This window comes from Pipistrellus kuhlii, unplaced genomic scaffold (assembly GCF_014108245.1).
Source record: "Pipistrellus kuhlii isolate mPipKuh1 unplaced genomic scaffold, mPipKuh1.p scaffold_m20_p_4, whole genome shotgun sequence".
Classification (NCBI taxonomy): domain Eukaryota; kingdom Metazoa; phylum Chordata; class Mammalia; order Chiroptera; family Vespertilionidae; genus Pipistrellus; species Pipistrellus kuhlii.
The window spans coordinates 81514308-81534817 of record NW_023425540.1 but is presented as its reverse complement, the minus strand read 5'-3'; the positions used below and the strand labels follow the sequence as shown (position 1 = coordinate 81534817).

Below are 20510 nucleotides of genomic sequence, written 5' to 3'. Positions count from 1 at the left end.
ACAGCATCTTCTATGTGTTGAGTCCTGACTTAGCTTACCATGTCCTGACCTAAATCTAAGTAGTGTGCTAACTACTTTGGTGGTCTTGCCCCAGTTACATATCTTCCCTGAACCTTCATTTTTCTCACTTGTAGAACTGGAGAGATCGATACCTCTCTCATTGCTGGTGTGAATGTGAATTGGTACAGGCTCCTTAGAAGGAAACGTGGCACTGTGAATGTAATGAAAATCCTTATGAATGTCTTTTCTCTTTAGCTTAGTAATTATCCATTTCTAAAGTGTATCTTAGGGCATGGATGAATTTATGCATAAAGTTGTGCAGTGAAATATTATCTATAACACTGGGGCAGAGGGAGTGGAAACGGTCAACTGGAGAAAGAAGATACGTACTAAGAAGAGCTTAGTAGGTGGCTCACTGGGCTCAAATTTAAAAAGAGAGCCTAACAGCTGTTTCTAAACAGGGGCCTCCTATGAAAATCACAATTCAGGGAGAAGCCTGCACTAAGGGGCCTGCCTCCCACACTGCCTACACTGTGTTCCTAACTTCTCAGTCAATCTTTATAAAGAATCATATTTTGACCAATAGGACTTAGACTTTCCCTGTCATTCAGTGTTTCTCAGCTATATCATTAGCACCTTCACAGACCAATCAGAGAGGCTCCATTCTGACCAATCAGAACAGCGCTTTTTGGACCAATCAAACTGTGAGAATTTACAGACCTCATTTGCATGAGAATTGACTAATCAGAGACCGGGGGTAGAGACTTCTTTCTGTAAAAGTCTCTACCCCCGGTCAGCCCATACACTGTCTCTTTCACCAGTGGTGATTGTGTTTCCCTGGCTGGAGCTGAACCACCAAAGACATCTCTGCAATCCAGAGTTAATGGGACTGGAGTGGAGCAGAGCATGAATGGTGCACTGAATAACGTTTCCTTCCTCACCACACACCAACTTGTGGATTCCTGTTGACATTGAATTGTTGCCATAAATCATTGGTTGGAAAAACAAACTATTTACTAATAAGGATTAAGGAAATAAGTACCAGACCTCCTCATTACAAAAATCTCACCCTGTGAAAGGATTTTGTGAAAGGATATTAAACACCATGTTCAGAGGTTTGTCAAATGTTAGTGACAAACTTAAATCAGGGCTACTTCTTATATCAAAAAGAGAATTTTGTGTGGTGAAAGAGTGTGTATATATTTGTATATAGGGTGTCCCAAAAATGTATGAACACACTTTGAATAATTATAAAGGCAGTGTTTGTTTAAAAGCATTTCATTTTCAAAATTGAGCTATCAACTGTTAAAGTGTGTATACATATTTTGGGACACCCAGTATATATTAAAAGTATACATTTCATGTTACAGAGGTTATTTCTGGACTATAGAATCACATCTAATTTTTATTTTGGCTTACTTATATTTTCGATTTTCTAATAATGAAGGTGGGGGGGCATTTCTACATAGAACAATTCTTTTCATTAGATTATCAGGCATTTCTAGATATAGAACAAAAACTATCAAAGGTGTCCCTCTAGTGGAAGGTGGTACAGGGCTGCTGTGGAACACGTGGTTGAGACTTTATTTTAAATTGCTTATTGTATTCGAGACCTTCCGAGAGAAACAAGAGCCCTGAAATGAGTAAGCTGTTCTACTTAACTCAAAACATTCTTAAAGAACAAGAACACTTGGGAGATTGACAAGTAACTTTCTCAATGGAAGAGTCTGGGATTTAAACTCCTTGAATTTCATTTTCCTCTTCTACTTTTTGGTAGTTTGTTTTCTAGGTCCAGGTCTAGGATGCCGGACTTTCAAATCCGAAGTACCAGACGAGGTGGAATGACTGAAGGCTCCGGGGAAGAGGCTTTTCATAGCGGGCACCAGTCTGGACTACTAGCACCGCCCTGTGACTCTATGGATCTTCGCTCCGCTCGGCTTCTCGTGGTCTGTGTTTCGGCTCGGCTCGGCTCGGCTCGGCTTGGCCTCTTCGGCTTCATTCGGAAGACGCACGGCTTGGTCTCAGTTCCTCTTGGGCGGAGCTCGGCTGACGCTCGCGTTCTGGAGCTCGGCTCTCTTCGGCTTCTTTCGGAAGATTCTCGTCGCGGCCTCGGTTCCCCTTCGGCCAGCGCTCGTCCTCTCGGGCTCGGCTCTCTTCGGCTTCCTTCGGGAGACGCTCGCCCGGGCCTCGGCTCCTCTTCGGCGGAGCTCGGCTGACGCTCGTCCCCTCGGGCTCGGCTCTCTTCGCCCGCGCTCGGCCGCGGCCCGGAAGGGCGCCCATGGAGCGGGGACTGTCGGCGCGACCCACGGCGATGGCGCCGCTGCTGGAGTACGAGCGGCAGCTGGTGCTGGAGCTGCTGGACGCGGACGGGCTGGTGGTGTGCGCCCGCGGGCTCGGCGCCGACAGGCTCCTCTACCACTTCCTCCGGCTGCACTGCCACCCGGCCTGCCTGGTGCTGGTGCTCAACACGCAGCCGGCCGAGGAGGTGCGGCCGCCGGCGCCGGGCTGAGGGACCCCGGGAGCGAGGGGGACCCCAGCGAGGGGATGCGGCCCCGGCGCGGAGGCGAGGCCGCTGAGGGCGGCGCAGGCCCCGGACGCCGGGATGGGGAGGCGTTGAATGAGGGGCCCGGGGACAGAGGCAGGTCCCTGACCGAGGACAGTGAGCGGGACGGAGGGGCTCTGACAGGAGTAGGGGAGGCCCCTTGGGAGGATAGGAATAATGATGGGATCCCCTACGTAAAGGATTTGCTGGGGTCAGAGGAGTAGGATTGGGGAAAGGGTTGGGAATGGGGATGGAGGAATCTCTGAGCGTCATGGGGGGACGTGAAGGATGCTGATGCTGGGAGAGAACCTTGAAGGGAAGGGGAGGGACTGAGGTTCACCAGAGCTGTGGGAGGAGGGCGTGGGACCACAGGGGAAGGGAGGGAGCTGGAAGTTGGGGATGTTGGGGAAGGGAACCTGGGATTGTGGGGGGTACACCTGTGCTGGGGTGTTGTCCTGGGGGTGTTGAGAGGTGACAGGGCCTGGTCTGACAAGGCTGATGAGCCGGAGACAGAGCAGGTGGCAGGAGGGACGTGTCAGCTGGGAAGAGCGACCACAGTCTCCTTGAGGGCAGGGCTCCTGTGCCATCCACCTAGGCTTGGCCTGTGCCTGACAGAGGCCTGAGCCCCGCCCCGCCCCACTCCCAGGCCCCAGTGAAGGTGGTGCTGAGCTGAAGGTGTGCAGGCCGAGGGCCCCAATGACACGATGAGATTCCTTCTGGGAGGATCTTGACAGAACTACTAATGCACACATTGCCCCCCAGGAGATACCCCTCGATATCCTCTCGCTGGTACAAACCTGGCTTTGGTGGGAAATATTTTTTTTTTCTAGGTAGCAGATGTCTTTTCAACTCAGGGGTTGAAAGCCTTCCCCCCCCCCTCACTTTTTAAATTAAGGTTTTATATGTGTACTTACCTTACCAATCCCCACCCCCTCCCATTCCCATACTTGCCCTTCCTCCCCAGAGTTTTTCGTCCACTGGTTATGCTTATATGCATGCATACAAGTCCTTGAAAGCCTTTTTACAATTATTATTAAAATGCTAATAACAACTGCAATGATTCCTTTGTGTAAGCCTCAAAACAAAAATAAAACCCTAGTGAAGTGCAGTCTGGCTGGTTGATCAACATCAAGTAGTGACTTGGTGTGTGTGTGTGTGTGTGTGTGTGCATGATTAATGTAAGTTCATGTAAGTTCCTTATCTCTGGGGGAAGCTGCCCATCATTCGAAAGACAAGTCCCTGCAACCTCCTGAAAGCTACCCCTTGTGTGAAACAGCCCACTAATGAGGTTTCCTTTGGCTTAGGAGTATTTTATCAATCAGCTGAAGATAGAAGGGGTGGAGCACCTCCCCCGCCGGGTGACCAATGAGATCGCCAGCAACGGTCGCTATGAGGTTTACACGCAAGGAGGTGTGATCTTTGCAACCAGCAGGATACTCGTGGTTGATTTTTTGACTGATAGAATACCTTCAGATTTAATTACGGGTAAGAATTTGAAAGTTTGTCATATGTAAATTTGCCTTTTGTGTGTGTGTGTGTGTGTCCCCTCTGCTAAACTACCCTAAGTGAGAACCTTGTGAGTAGCATTGTGTATTTTCTCAACATTGTCCTTTTAGCCATTAGCATAATATCTGACACATTACAGATGCTCAGTAAATGTTTGTGGCCCGAATAAGTAAACCAATAAATGTAAGATTGACTTTTCCTTGTTTTCTAAGCTCATGTTCAGTAAATAAAATGGTACTTGGATGGCATTTGCTTTTAGAACCTAATCGGACTTGAAATGTTTATAAATGTTCTTTGTATATTTCCTAAAATATTTGTTTTTCCTCTTTAAGGAGTACTTTTTCCCCGTGATGTGAATTAGACCAAATAGTTGCTTAATTATTTTGAGAAGAACGGTTTTTTAGCTAAAATTAATATAGAAAAGGAACTATTATTATTATTATTATTACTTATTTTTTTTAAGAAACCTTTTCTGATTTCCCCAAAACTAATTTAGAAGCTCTACCTCTGTGACCACAGGTTATCCCATGCTTCTCATAGCATTCAAAACACCATAAAATGTTTGCTTATTTGTCTGTCTGGCTCATGAGAGAACAAGCTTTTAGGGGTGTTGAACTCAATCAGAAAAGGGGCCAAAATCTAAATCCAGCCTAAATCGCGGGCCGAATGGTTTACTGAACAGTCATAAACTGTCATTGTGATGGAAACGCAGCAGAGTGCAGTGATGACAGCGCGGTGCGGGCCACATTGCAAGGCCTGGCGGGATGGATTTGGCCCGCGGGCCTTGTGTTTGACACATGTGCTTTATAGGCACAAGGAACAACTTGTTTGTCCCAGGCTCCAAGTAACTGGTACACAGTAGGTACTAAGTAACTGGTACACAGTAGGTACTAAACACACATTTGTTGGGTGAATGATGCATGGGTGTACTGTGAACTTTTGGAGGGGAGAGAGGCTTACGAAAGTCATAGTTGTACTTTCCCGTTTTGTCCATCCTATTGCTCTGAACCTAGGAGACCCTCAAAAAATATTTAATGAATAAACATAAGAATGCATTCTTTTTATGGTTCATGGTGAGCTGATTGTTATAAGCTGTGGCACAGACCGTGCAGTCAGAATCACCTGACTTTGGTAATGCCACTACATACAAGCAACTTACTTAATTTTTCATTAATTTCTTTTTCATGAGTCCCAGTGTTCTCATTTCTTAATTGCTTAGTATTAGGGCCTGGTATGTGAAAAACACTTAATGAATAATATAAAAAAGTGTATTGGCATTTTATAATCAGAAATCTTGATAGATCACGAAGTCTTTTACTGTTTGCACCTTTCCTATAAGTTTTATTGGTCTTTATTTTTTAGGTTGATAAAATGAAAAAAAAAATCTTGAAACCACCACCAGATGTCAGTATTGCTCTTTCAATAATAGTGCAACCTACTTAAGCAATCTGAGTCCAATAAATGTCCAAAGTAGAGCTTATACGCACTTTCTAATTAAAAGTTAATTTCTGTATGACCCAGTAACTTATCTGTAAATCGGAGGCAGTAATAATACTTTCCTTCTAGGGTTATTGTCAGGGTGAAATGAGATACCCTATGTAAAATTCTTAGCATTGTGCATGGCACATAGGAAGCATTCTGTGACTACTGTGTGTTGTGAATGTTCCTGTCCTCAGGCAGTTTAGTGGAGGAGAACGATGTAAAAAAATATTTACAGCACAATATGAGATGAGATACAAGATGTTATTGGAGCACAAAAAAATTCAGTACGCTTTTGTGGGATTAGAATTGCCCCAGAAATATGACCAGCTTGTGTTGTTTTTATTTCTTTTTATAAAATGTGGGGTTCTCAAATGGTTCACTTGTTAGGAAAAACTGGGATTTGGAATCTTTGGTCTCCCATTACTTGTTGGAAGACCTTAATTAAGTCTCTTCCCTTTCCTGGTCTCATAATAATGCCTACCTCATAGAATTATTGTGAGGTTTAAATTAAATAAAACTCTGTAAAAGTGCCTAACCCCAGGGCCTTGGATATTAGTTCTTTTCTCCTTCCTCTATTGGGCTTCAAAAAAATGACAGCCTGGTAAAGCACAACATTTTCTTAAATTGAGGTTCACCTTTTCTTTAGAAATCATTTTTAATTTTATATAATATTTCAATTCAGGCCGGCAAATGTGGCCCAGTAGGGTACTTGGAAAAACCCATCTACTAGGTACAGAATCTTTTTCTTTCTGAGTAGTAAATTAATTATGAACATGTACTGGAGTGATTGAAAATCCTTTGTTTACAAATTCTTAAATAATACTATTAATTTTTACCATATTTGAAAAACAATTTGCTTAGGCAAATAAATGTTACCTCCATCCACTGTGATCCAGAATTTAAACACTAAAATAGTAGGATCTGAATTGAAGGGTCATATATTGCAATTGGTGGCATTTTCTAGAAACTAGAAGTGATGACAACTGGGACAAAAATATGCAAGTGCATTTATAGCAAATATATATAACAGTATATATAACAGGCTTGGTTTGCATCTATTGTACAAGGCTGAGAATCATCATAGAATAATTGAGTTTTCGACCCAGAAATTATGTCTATGCGTTCTTTTACCATCTCATGTCTGTCCCTAATTTATCACTAATCATACCACAACAAAATTATATATATTATATATATGGAAGGTCATCTGGTTCAGTGCTTGTTTTATAAATAAGGAAACATGTATAATTGTCTGTGTTTTTTGTGATTCAGAGGTGTTATCACCACATCCACATCAAAAAAAGAAAAAAATGTATGTATTAAACATACTCATTAAAAGTGTTTATTTTAACTGGGCTAATTTAGCTCTCAATTGAACACTCTGATTCTGAAAATTGAATTATTTTAATAGGCGATGCAGATATTGCCGAAACTTCTGAAATGCAGCAATCTTGTGTAGTCAACATCTCATTCACAATAAAAGGAGAATTAGGAACCCACTTAGCTTTCAGAAATGCTTCCACTGTGCCAGACACAGCCTACCCCAGGGCCTTTGCTCGTATAATCACCTCCATCTGGAGGTCTCTTGGCCCACAGAGTCTGCAAGGCTCATCTCCTCATCTGCCTTCACTCACGTGACCTCAGTGAGGCCACCCTATCTAAAATTTCAAACCACACCTTTCACACATGCTCCCCCTCCTCTGATTTATTTTTTTCTCTCCAGCTCTTATCACCTTATAACCGACTGACTATTTTACTTATTTATATTGTGAATAGAAGTGACATAAGGACTACGTATTTTCTCTGAGACTATACTCCCAGCCTAGCGCAGTGCTTGCCCATGCTCAAGTAGGCACTCAAGAAAAATGTGATGAGTAAGTGACTGAAACTGAGCCTGAAAACTGCGTCTTCCTGTAACTGAAATTCTAATTTCCCCCTTCAGGCATCTTGGTGTATAGAGCTCACAGAATAATCGAGTCTTGTCAAGAAGCGTTCATCTTGCGCCTCTTTCGCCAGAAAAACAAGCGAGGCTTTATTAAAGCTTTCACGGACAACGCTGTTGCCTTCGATACCGGTTTCTGTCACGTGGAAAGAGTGATGAGGAACCTTTTCGTAAGGAAGCTCTATCTGTGGCCCAGGTACGTAGCATCATGGGATCAATGGCTGAGAGACTCTGCTGTCATTTCACTTTGCACTTTAATGCATTGTAATACTTACTGTAATTGGACTTGATACATGCTAGTCAGGTTCATAACGAGTGCATCTAAATATAAATAATATATGGTCACCACCTTTGTGATTCTTTTTAAAGGAGAAAGAGATTTGGTAATTATTTTTCTGGTAGCCCGTCAAAGCCATCCAAATGCAGCCATGCTATCCTTTCTCATCCACTTAATAAAACTCCAAGAGAGCTCGAGACTCATATGCACAGTAGCTGCAGGTAGACTGCATGTTTATTGGCCCACTTCCACTTAGAAAATAAGCCATCAGGGAAATCATGCCCAAAGACCTTGAAGAATTTCAGTAAATTTCTAGGAAGGACAGAAGGCTTCAGTTTTCAAACAGTTTGCAACCTATGCTAATAGGTAGTTTGGTTACACTTTATGGTATTCAAGAGTAGTTGTTTTCTTTTTTGTTTCTTGATTATGCCATATTTTGGGTATTGGCAAACTTTTCCCGGAAGGGGCCAGTTGGTAACGATTGAAGTTTTGTGGGCCAGGCAGTCTGTTAGTTATTCAGCTCTGCTGTCCTAGCATGAAAGTAGCCATAGACAATACATGAACCGTGGGCATGGCTGTGTCCCAGGAAGACTGTTTATAAAAATAGGCCCAGGCCTGGCTGCTATCGTAGAAATTCATGCCGTGGCTCAGTTGTTTGAGCATCATCCAGTGCACCAAAAGGTCGCCCGTTCGATTCCTGGTCAGGACACATGCCCAGGTTTTGGGTTTAGTTCCCAGTCACAGTGCATAGAGGAGGCAACCCATCAATGTTTCTCTCTCATAGTAACGTTTCTCTCTCCCTTTCCCTGCCTCTCCCTAAAAATTAATGAAAACATATTTTTAAAAAATAGGCCCAGGAGTTAGCCCAGACCATAGTTTGCTGACCCTTGCTTTCTTTGAAGAATTTTCATTTATGAAGGTTAAAAGTATTTCTGAAAACATTGTCATTGTACTTTCTATTTTGTTTGTTTCTTACTTGCACTAAAAATAAAAAATTTAAAAAACATTATAAAGTTGATCCGAGACCAGAAACATAGCCGTTGAAACTCTAGAAAAATATTTGAAATATATTTGTCCCTTTAGGTTCCATGTAGCGGTAAACTCGTTTTTAGAACAGCACAAACCTGAAGTCGTAGAAATCCATGTTTCTATGACACCTGCCATGCTTGCCATACAGACTGCTATACTGGACATTTTAAATGCATGTCTAAAGGAACTAAAATGTCATAACCCATCGCTGGAAGTCGAAGATTTGTCTTTAGAAAACGCTATTGGAAAACCCTTTGACAAGGTACTCTATTTCTTTTCCTTTTTAAGCACAGTTTGTTATGTTTTAATTTTAAAGAATGCCAGTTATTTTAACATTTGCAGTGTTCTTCATAGGAATTTGCTGTTGTTTATAATTAATAAAGTACAGATAGCATCTTCGGTTTACTGGAAAGTAGTCATTTGTAGTAAAATATGTGGATTGACATATAAGCACAATTCTGATTTTGCAGCGATGATCTCATTTTAAATATAATTAAGAGGAGCATAAATAATCTTTGTGCTCTTAAATGACAGCATTCGGCTATCTACAGGTAGAAGAGTTTTACATGAGACTGCTTCAGAATGTATAATCTCTTGTTTAGAGTAAAAATAATTTGGATGAGTTTTCTTTATTGGGGAATGTGAAATTTGTTGTCTGGTTAGAGCGTCCGGACTGTGGGCTTGATCCCCAGTGTGGGGTGAGCGGGAGGCAGCCAATCAATGATTCTCTCTCCTCATTGATGTTTCTATCTCTCTCTCCCTCTCCCTTCTTCTCGAAATCAATAAAAATATATTTTTAAAAAATATTCAAATTTAGTCCGTTTGTTAATTTAACAATTTAGTCAACTTAACAGTTTAGTCAGTATTTAACACTATTTGCCCATCCATGAATCACAATTAAAAAAAATAAAGAGCTAAGATCTTTTGCACCAACAAATTAAGGTACAGTTATTTAATTTAATGCCATGTAGTTTCCCTGGCTTATGCCCTCTGCTCCATTGTCCCACTGGACCCCACAACTGTATCAATCCAGGATAAGGTCACAGCTGAACTTGGCAGAAATTGAATGTCTGAGCTGCATGCTTTGACTCTTCTTAAAAATAAATCATTGATTATCTGATGTTTATCAGGCCTTTTCTGACTAAAATTGTACATATGGATAATTATGAATTGACTCTATCTGATTATAAAGATTCTACTGATGAGGCACTATGGATTGTATTTGAAAAATTAAACATTATTTTTAGAATCTTATGAACTGAAATTTCTATCCACTTCCTTACATGATATTATTTTGGATATTTTTATTGTGATAAAACATATAACATCATTTTAACCATTTTTTAGGTATATAGGGGATGATATTTTGAAAGTATAATCTGTATTAATAACAGCTATATGAACATATTTTAGCAATACTAATTCTTATTCTTATTTTAGACAATCCGCCATTATCTGGATCCTTTGTGGCACCAGCTTGGAGCCAAGACCAAATCCTTGGTTCAGGATTTGAAGATATTACGAACTTTACTGCAATATCTTTCTCAGTATGATTGCATCACATTTCTTAATCTTCTGGAATCCTTGAGAGCAACAGAGAAGGCTTTTGGTCAAAATTCAGGTAGGAAATAAAAATACTAATATTCTTCCAGAAGCTGATTTGAATATAGTACTGGGTTTTGTTGAGGAATCAGGTATGGGGAGTGCTATATTCACCTACTTGATATGCTAAAGCTTCAGATTACATTTTACATTCCTAGCGCAAAGATATAGGTTTTATTGATAGCTAATGTTTCCACCTACTTAACTTCTGTTCTCTAAAATAATAAATATTCATTATCCATTCTGGGCAATTTTATTTCTAGAAAAAAATTTGTATAATACAAGCAGTTCCCAACTTAGAAATAACTTGCATTCTGGAAGGTTAGTTAAGAATTTAAAATTCATTTTCCATGCAGAAACAGTAAGGCAGTATGAGTTTCATCAGCTAGAGTGCTAAAGACCAAAGATGAGCTGATTGTAAGGAAACATAGCATGCACATATGACTGGGCACTGTCATGCTCTGCTATCAGTCACATCTTTCCCTCACTGTTGTGGCCGAGGCGGGTGATTCTCAAAGTATGGTCCATGGGCCTCTGAGGCCAAGACTTAATAGGATTCACAATTTTTACTGCTTCATCAGGGACATTCTTGAGTGATAAACTGCAAATGCATTGAAATGAAGAATACATTGATGGACTGTACACTTTTGTTCCACTGCCTTGATAGTGCTTAGGCATCAGCAGTATTACGTACTAACTCTTTTGCACCATCATAGGCAATGTCAGTGCAGTGGGAAAAAGTCAAATCAATTAGTATTATAATGAGAATAGTTGTATTATTATGAAGGTAGACCCCCTGAAAATATGTTGGGGTTCCCTGAGAGCCTAAAGGCCACACTTTGAAAACCACTGGTCTAACCAAATGGTGACAGAGGCCATAGGAGAAGGGAAGGTGTAGGTCAGAGAACAAGATGGCAGCAGAGTGTATATATAGATCATGGGACCATCAGAGATTCTTTAAAATTTTAAGGTGTGTTTTTTTTGTGTGTATGTGTGTTTTTAACTCTTTATATTAGGTTGGCTGTTTCTTGACTCCAGCACCTCGATGTTTGTAAATGCTCGAGCAAGGGTTTATCGTGTTCCGGATGCCAAAATGAGTAAAAAAGGCAAAATGTCCGAAAAAGTGGAGATTAAAGAAGAACAAGGTATCTTGTAGGCTTGGGTTTTTAAATGTGTCTTTTATTTCAGTATTTAGTGTGGAATTGCTTATCAAGTTACATTGAAATTTTAAATCTTTTTTGGTCATGTGAAAATGTGTACATGTCTGTTAAGTGTAGGTTATATGTAAAGTATGTTAAAAGTATTCACCATGGGGAAAAAACAAACAAAAGGAAAAAGTATTCACCCTGGAAAATCCTTAGAATCCTTTATCAAAGAATTCAAAGTAACAAATGCCAAGTATCAAGAGTGTATTCTTACTGCTGCATAAGAAGTACAGATTTTCATTTTAACTTCAGAATAATTACTAGTTGAGGCACTTAAAGTATTAGTGGAACATTTTAACATCCCTTTAGTTTTTAGAGAACATAAATATACTAGAATGAGGCAAATACAGATTTTATTTCAATGTAATTAATATCATTATGTTTTTAAAATTAAATTTATTTGGGTAATGTTGGTTAATAATACCATATAAGTTTCAGGTGTACAATTCTATAATATAATACATCATCTGTATACTGCATTGTGTAGTCTTCTTTTATCATCATATATTAGACCTCTTGCCCCTCTGATAACCACCATACTGTTGTCTGTGTCTATAAGTTTGTTTGTTCTTTTGTTTTATATCCCATGTGTGAGTGAAATCATATGATTCTTGTCCTTTTCCATCTGACTTATTGTACTAAGCATGATACTCTCAACCAACACCAAACTAAAAAGTTTCTGCATAGATGAAACCATCAGCAGAACAAAAGGCAACCAACTGAATGGGAGAAGATATTTGTAAATGATATATTTGACAAGGGGCAAATATCCAAAATATGTAAAGAACTCATATAGCTCAATAACAAAAATCATTGGTTTCTTAAGGCATGGGATAAGGTTAATGCTTACTTTCTAGTTCAAATATCTATCTTAAAACTTAATTAAACATATTAGTGTTGTGAAATAAAAATTTGACTGTTGTCTACTTCAATTTTATGTTCAGGATTGTGAAAATCATGGGGATTTTAGAAACGGAATACTGTAACTTTCTATTGATTGTTCTGTATAACAGGTCATATATAGCATCACAACTGACAACTAACACAGACTTATCTCTTAATTAGTGACCATGAATATCACTTTCTAGCAAGGCATTATTAAACTTGAATTAATGTTGATTTGAAGTGCCTTTGATTTAAACCACGAAGAGACTCTTTTCTTTCAAAGAAACAGATTCTCCCTGGCATTATGGAGGAAGCTCAAAGGAATGGGCTTATGAAGTGATGCTTGTGTTATCTATTGATTTGAAAATCTTCGTAACACTTCGTGGGTAAAAATGATCACATAGAATGAGATTATCTTTTATTTCTGTACAGAAACAAAAAAGGAGCTGGTCCTAGAAAGCAACCCAAAGTGGGAAGCGCTGACTGAAGTACTGAAAGAAATCGAAGCAGAAAATTCAGAGAGTGAAGCCCTGGGTGGTCCAGGTAGGAAAAGGAGGTGCTGACATCTGCTTTCAAAAACCAAACCAATGTGTCTTTTTTATTAGCTCTTTAAAATCAGCTTACTACTGTGTTTATAAAATGTAGAAGAATAAATGCCAAATGAACACAGAAATCTAGCAGCAACCCCCTATCTCTGACTTTCTCCAGGCTAAGTCACCGTGTATTCATGAAAGCAGGTTCTTTTACTGGTCGGGTTCTCAGGAATTCTATTTAAAGACACAGCTAGTCTCCATATATGCATTTACCAGGCTTAAAATCTGGAATCCCCGAGGAGAAAGCTAAAGGGACTTGTGTTTTATTTTCTCAGCAAGTATCTTTTCAGGGAAGCCTAGACTAGTATATGGAGTGACATGGACTCAGCCTCACAAAAATTCCAACTTTCAGGGCTGCTTTCTTCAAACATGAGTATACTAGATTAACATAGACTAAGCCTGAGCTAAATTAAAAAAAAAATAAAGCCAAACAGAAGGTAAAAGAAAACTAGATTTTTAAACTAATTGAGTCTGAAATTCTGCAAAACAATAAAGGCAAGCACACAATCCTTTTATTAGTAAGTGTGTTGGTGATATTATTCCATAACTTACAGTGCTGGATTTAAGACCAAAGGCCCACATGCTCAACTAAAAAAAAAAAAAAAAAAAAAAAAAAAAAAAAATACAGAAAAAGGAGAAGGCAAAAAATTGTATCTGACAGCCATGTTATTAACAATGACGTTTATTAACAATGTTTTTAACTTTGGCACTTTTCCTTCCAGCCTTCTTTTCCTGTATCTTCTATTTCACTTTGATAAATCATATGTAGATGAAATTTCTGGATATAGAATTGATGAGTCAAATAATACTAACATTTTTAAAGATCTTGAGTCATATTATCATATTGATTTACAAAAAGTTTGTCAACTTCTGTTTCTTCTAACAGTATAAGAGTTTATTTCTTTTTCACTTAGGTAACAATGACTAGAGTGTCTGTCTATTTGTGTGTGTGTGTGTATATATATATATATATATATATATATATATATATATGTGCATATCCTATATAATAAAAGGCTAATATGCAAATAGACCCAATGGTAGAACAACCAGTTGCTATGACATGCACTGACCACCAGGGGGAGGACTCTCAACGCAGGAGCTTCCCCCTGGTGGTCAGTGCGCCTCCCACAGAGGGAGTGTAGCTCAACCAGAAGCCAAGCTCGCCAGCAAGAGGGCACAGGCTGAGCTGAGGAAGGCCACCCCCAACCCCACCCCCACCCCCACCACAGTGCACTAATGCCATGCCTCAAGCTTCTAGTATATGTATAATTTGTCAATTTGATTGGAGAAAAATGTTATCTTGTTTTAAGATTTGATGTTTGATAGGCTCAGTATTTTCTCAAATGCATTTCCTCTTCTGTCTTAGTTTTCTTTGCCAACTTAGGCTATGTCCTTAGTTTATATCATCTTTTTACACAGTAAAGATACTAACATTTATCACTGTTGCATAACATTCTTTCTTTGTCTTTTGTTTTTTAATGCACAGTGTTTTATTCTTATAGAGTCAGTTTTAACTTATAGATATTGATCTTCCTGAGATTTTTTTCTGTTGCTTTTAAGCCTAGAAAATCATCTGTAGCCAGACAGGTGAAAAAGAATCATATATATATATATATATATATATATATATATATATATATATATATAAAATTTAATCTTTAACATTTGACTCTGAAATCCACTTGGAATTTATTTTGGTGTATAAGATCCTCTGGGAATTACTAATTTAAAAGAACTTTTTAGAAGCCTCCATTTTACAATGGCTATACTTTCATGAGATTAAATATTTCTGGCTTCAATTTTACTTAAAAGTTTTACATGATCCTGCATCCAAGACCCCTTTTAAACAAATTTAGCACCAAGAGATAAAACGTGTCTTCCTTGTGAGGAAACTGGTGAGGGGACCCATGGGGAAGAGTGACATAATGTTGTTTTCTAATTTTAGGTCAAGTACTGATTTGTGCAAGTGACGACCGAACGTGTTCCCAGCTTAGAGAGTACATCACCATGGGAGCAGAGGCCTTCTTGCTGAGACTCTACCGGAAAGCCTTCGAGAAGGACGGCAAAGCTGAAGAAGTGTGGGTGACTTTCAGAAAGGAGGAAGGAGCAAAGAGAACTGGGAAATCTAACAAGAGACCCAAAGACCCCCAAAACAAAGAAAGAGCTCCTGCCAAAGAGAGGGCTCTCAAAAAGAAAAAGCGAAAGTTAACGTTAACTCAGATGATGGAGAAACCTGAAGACCTTGAAGAGGAAGGGGACAGCAAAGAAGGATACCCTAGAGACCTGTGCAGCAGCCCAGAGAGCTGCTTAGGAGACATCCAGCACGAGGAGTTTGATTTAAACTTGTCCTCAGATGCCGCTTATGGGATTCTGAAAGACCCCCTCACCATCATCCACCCACTTCTGGGTTGTAGCGACCCCTATGCTCTGACGAGGGTACTCCACGAAGTAGAGCCAAGATACGTGGTTCTGTATGACGCAGAGCTAACCTTCGTGCGTCAGCTCGAAATTTACAGGGCAAGTAGGCCCGGGAAACCTCTCAGGCAAGTGACAAAGAGTGTGGAGTGTGAACTGCGTCTTTAAGGCTTCAAATTCACAAGTTCTTTAGGATTTAGCACCGCAACTATACCTGTTGCGTGTGGGTTTTCTTGTCTTTCACATTCTGCTGTTATGTGTTGGTTACATTGGATGAAACCTTAGTTTGCTTTCTGACGAATCTGGGAGTTTGCATAGGAAGGATTTCCAGTGTAGCATAACAGTGAGTCCAGAGGACTGCTTGTGATCTCATTACTTGCTGCTCTGTCGTTACGTTGCATATTCTTTATGCACTGGTTTGTACCTCATGGGGTGCTCTATTTAAACAAGTCTAGGAAATTTATATCCTCACTTCTCCCCAAAATTATCATCACTATGACTCAGCTAAATAATTTCAATCTTCTAAAATGTCTTTTTTTTTTAAAATATATTTTATTGATTTTTTTACAGAGAGGAAGGGAGAGGGATAGAGAGTTAGGAACATCGATGAGAGAGAGTCATCGATCAGCTGCCTCCTGCACACCCCCTACTGGGGATGTGCCTGCAACCAAGGTACATGCCCTTGACCGGAATCGAACCTGGGACCTTTCAGTCCGCAGGCCGACGCTCTATCCACTGAGCCAAACCGGTTTGGCTAAAATGTCTTTCTTATAAATTTTAAGAAGTGACTGAGTTACATTCACATAAAACTAAAGTATTTGAGGAATTATTGTGCCAAGTTTTCTTGAGTTTCAAGAAATATCAAGTGAACAATCTACAGAAATATCAGATGAGAAAATGATGCCTCCCAAAGAATATAGTGTTCTGGCTCTCCAGTTATCTGAGAGGAAATAAACCACAAAATTAATATCCTGAACACAGTCTGAACCAAAAACAGGCCAAAGAGGTTTTTTTCTAGCAAGTTTAACGAATGCAGCCTTTCACAGTAGAGATGAATGGAGGAAGTGGATCAGAAATAATGTAGAAGGAAGAGATTAGATGAAGCTGGTAAAATAATTATAGGCTGGTAAGTTTTTCATACTTTGCCATTGATCAACTTTGTAGATAGCTTGTCTGCTCTTTGTTGCCTGAAAATAAAATAGTGTGATATTTGCAAACAAAATATCAGAATCAGAAGGAACTTGGGAATTCAACTGCTCACTCTGTCAGTGGGAAACCAAAGCCCCAGAGATGGTGAACGACTTCTTTCGGCCACGTGGCACATTCCTGGAAGAACTAAGGTCTCTGGACTCACTGTCCAGTGGTCTCTTCCCTGTTCACATTTCAAAGAATCTAGGAAGATGAAGTCTAAAAGAAAAATCGAAAGCTGAAAAAGGGAAATATCTCTGATAGAAGGTGCAGGGAAGGGACAGAAAAAGGTGCTTAATTCATCTTCATAGCAACAAGCAAGATAGAAAAGCAGATCTTTCTAAAAGAAAAGCATATATCGAGTTATTTCTTGAGGACCCTGATGTAATCCATGTGTCTTCAGTGTCTGTGTGCTTATATAAAATGTGCGATAACTCGGTTCTGTTAAGACATGAAGAAAAAAGAACTGAGAAATTACTTGTGAAGATAAAGTTCATATAGATCTCATTTGTTTATTTTTCACTAACATAAACTTCCATAAGCTGCTTTTTCATAACTACTGCCCAGCATTTTAAATGCTTGTTTGGCAGAGATGCAAAGAAGCATTGAAGATAGAGAAGCCACTGAGATTTTGTGTTTTCTGGTTTGTTTGTAGTTATAAGGAGAGAATTATCCTATCCCTCTCATTCTCTTTCACTGTTTGCCTAAACTCCATTCTTCCTTTGGCAAAAGAAAATGACCCATGTGGCAGTGAGACCTGTAGCAGGTGGGGTTCAGGGAGATGAATTTCAGTGTGATAAATGGAACTTTTATCCTTAGTTAAATATTTATTATTTGAGCACTTCGGGTTGCTGATTTCAAATGCTATGTGCTCCCTTTCAGGGATTACAAGTTAGGTCTTTGCAACCTAAAAGAGTTCTGTCCTAATTTGCAGGGTTTACTTTCTCATATACGGAGGTTCGACCGAGGAACAGCGCTATCTCACTGCTTTGCGGAAAGAAAAGGAAGCTTTTGAAAAACTTATCAGGTAATGCATGGACAGTATGAAAGCACGAACTCTATTGGAAAGGCTGTTCTGGGTGGGGTAATGTCTTAGAGCCCTCTGGGAGGATGGAGAGAAGAGGGGGAGAATCACATCAAGGTAAATCAACCTCTAATTGCTTTTCAGTGCTTTAATAGGATATTAGGAATGTGAGAAAACTGACCTTTCTGCCTGTAAAGAAATATAACCTGAAACACCAGAAATATAACTAAAACACTGCTTTTCAAAGATATATGTTCAAAAAACTTTCTCTTCTTCTCCCCCATGCACAAGATTTCTCCCATTCCTTTGAATTATTATTTTTTTAATCCCTGTACAATTTGCATTGTCTGTGGTGCGTGAGTGCTTGACTATTTACTGGGAAATACTTTTACATCCAGGTCAGTTTAGATCAGATCGCTCTCTGAAAATACTTTTGAAAAGGTGTGATCTTTTTCTGAACCTAAGTGTATGCTTTTGAGAATGAGTGTCCTTTAAAGCTGTACATCTAAATAGAAAAAGCTTCTTAATTTAATATAAGGAAAATGTTTCTAAGTGAGATATTCACAAACTGGATGGCTACCTCTCACCCCTGGTAGTGTTTGAGAAATCTGAGAAGCTCCCACCAGGGACATTTCAAGGAGATCACAGCGTGGTGAGGGAAAATGGATCAGATGATCCCTTAGGGCAGTGGTCAGCAAACTCATTAGTCAACAGATCCAAATATCAACAGTACAACGATTGAAATTTCTTTTGAGAGCCAAATTTTTTAAACTTAAACTTCTTCTAATGCCACTTCTTCAAAATAGACTCGCGCAGGCCATGGTATTTTGTGGAAGAGCCACACTCAAGGAGCCAAAGAGCTACATGTGGCTCGCGAGCCGCAGTTTGCCCATCATGGCCTTGGGCAGTGGCTTGCCGACCACGGCCGTAGGGAAGATGATCCCTAAGGCTGTGGTTGGCAAACTGCGGCTCGTGAGCCACTTGCGGCTCTTTGGCCCCTTGAGTGTGGCTCTTCCACAAAATACCATGGCCTGGGCGAGTCTATTTTGAAGAAGTGGCGTTAGAAGAAGTTTAACTTTAAAAAATTTGGCTCTTAAAATAAATTTCAATCATTGTAGTGTTGATATTTGGATCTGTTGACTAATGAGTTTGCCGACCACTGCCTTAGGGGCCTCAGAAGCCAGGGCAGGGCTGGACAGGACATCCTGGAGCTGAGGCAGATAAAAGGTTAGACCAGAAGAGATTATGACCTGAGCTGAGAATAACTGGGCCATAGCCATCTCCCAGGCCTCAGACATGGGCAGTATATCAATGGCAAAGAGAAGGCAGAGACCATTTTTAGTGGTAGCTAGCCTGCCAGGGCCCTAGGCAAAATTTCAGAGTCGACAAGCATCCTTCAACACTGGCTACGGACTCTCAGTATATGCATAAAATAATCACATACTCAGTTTGTCTAGAAGCGTTGAGTGAATCAGTGCTGTTATGTCCCCATGGAGGGGCTCAGCATACTACATGGATATATCTTTCCCCTCCTCTGCTATTGTGACATGGCTTATTCGTGGAGTCTTCCAGCTTCTAGTCATACAATTATTAGTCAGTCCTTTCAGCCTATGGAAATATGTTTTCTATTAACATGTTCTGTGGAATGGTTTATACGGTATGTGTTTGGGAGAGGGGGCGGGTGTATGTTTTTTTAAAAAGTATCTCAGAAAGAGTTATGACAAACAAGGTATTATATAAGCTATCTGTTCTTGGTCCAAAGTTTTTGGTGCCTCTCTATCTTCTATAGCTTTACTTTCCTCAGATTCAGTCAACAGATATTTATTGAACACCTATTATGTGTCAAGCCCTGTGCTTACATTAATGCTTAAGTTACAGCAGTGGTGCAGAAAATGCCTCTGCCTTCCAAGAACTTGTCCTCTAGTGGGAAAGACAAACATTAAGTAATGAAGCATGCAATGAATATTATAATAAATTGACATGTGCAGAGTGCTGCTGGTTGTAAAGATAAAAGAGATGGGTGTAATAAGAGAGTGTGTCAAAAAAATCTAACCCAGTGAGGGGACTAGGGACACCTTTGCCGCAGAAGTGGTATTTAAGCTGATACATGAATGTGTGCTAGTTGTTGGTAGACGAGGTGGATAAGGGGGTTGTGTGGACCGAGGGTGTGTTTGAAGGTTCAGAGGTGCAAGAAGGCTATTAAAGGATTTAAGACTTGACTCTGAAGGCAATAAGACACCATTGAAGAGTTCTAAGTATGCTTTTAAAGGCTGTCCCTGGCATCCAACTGAGGAATGGATGGAGCAGGGAAAGTAGTCAGAAAGCTTCTGCAATTGTCTGGTAAGGTGGTCGCCAAGACCCAGTTGATGAAGAGAGGGGCACAGACGTAGAGATATTTAGGAGATGGAATCAGAGAATTGGTGATCCTGGATGTGGGCGTCTAAACACTCCTTCGCTCTTTTTACAACATCCTTTGCCTAAGGCTTCTGTGATTAAAGTAAGTGCCACCAAGTTACAAATGAGCACATAAAGCTAAAATATTCAGATTAGGTTACTCACGTTGGTGTTCATGTCGAGGATCCCCAAGACTACCCTAAGCTCAGTGATTCGCTAGCTAGAAGGACCCACGAGAATAAAAACAGGCTGGTTTCTCACAATTATGGTTTATTACAACAACAGGATGCCCATTAAAATCAGCCAAGGGAAAGAGCACCTGGGATAAAGCCCGGGAAGATCCAGGCACAGGCTTCTGAGTGTCCTCTCCCAGTGGGGTCACCTAGCGGAGCTTAACTCTCCCAGCAGCAGTGCATGACAGTA

The 20510-nt window shown here is 40.1% G+C and overlaps 1 protein-coding gene across 1 annotated transcript in view; it reads left to right on the top strand.

The window, feature by feature from the left end:
- The first annotated feature begins 2156 nt into the window (after nucleotides 1–2156).
- The window catches only part of ERCC4 (ERCC excision repair 4, endonuclease catalytic subunit), a 29933-nt gene continuing 11579 nt past the window's right edge, over nucleotides 2157–20510 (top strand). Inside the window, exons 1-9 of the mRNA XM_036410301.2 lie at nucleotides 2157–2485; nucleotides 3847–4027; nucleotides 7473–7668; nucleotides 8833–9040; nucleotides 10219–10399; nucleotides 11397–11525; nucleotides 12903–13013; nucleotides 15012–15609; nucleotides 17604–17696. Coding sequence (XP_036266194.1) covers nucleotides 2279–2485; nucleotides 3847–4027; nucleotides 7473–7668; nucleotides 8833–9040; nucleotides 10219–10399; nucleotides 11397–11525; nucleotides 12903–13013; nucleotides 15012–15609; nucleotides 17604–17696 — 1904 coding nt within the window. The 5' untranslated portion in view covers nucleotides 2157–2278. The remainder of the gene's footprint in view (nucleotides 2486–3846; nucleotides 4028–7472; nucleotides 7669–8832; nucleotides 9041–10218; nucleotides 10400–11396; nucleotides 11526–12902; nucleotides 13014–15011; nucleotides 15610–17603; nucleotides 17697–20510) is intronic.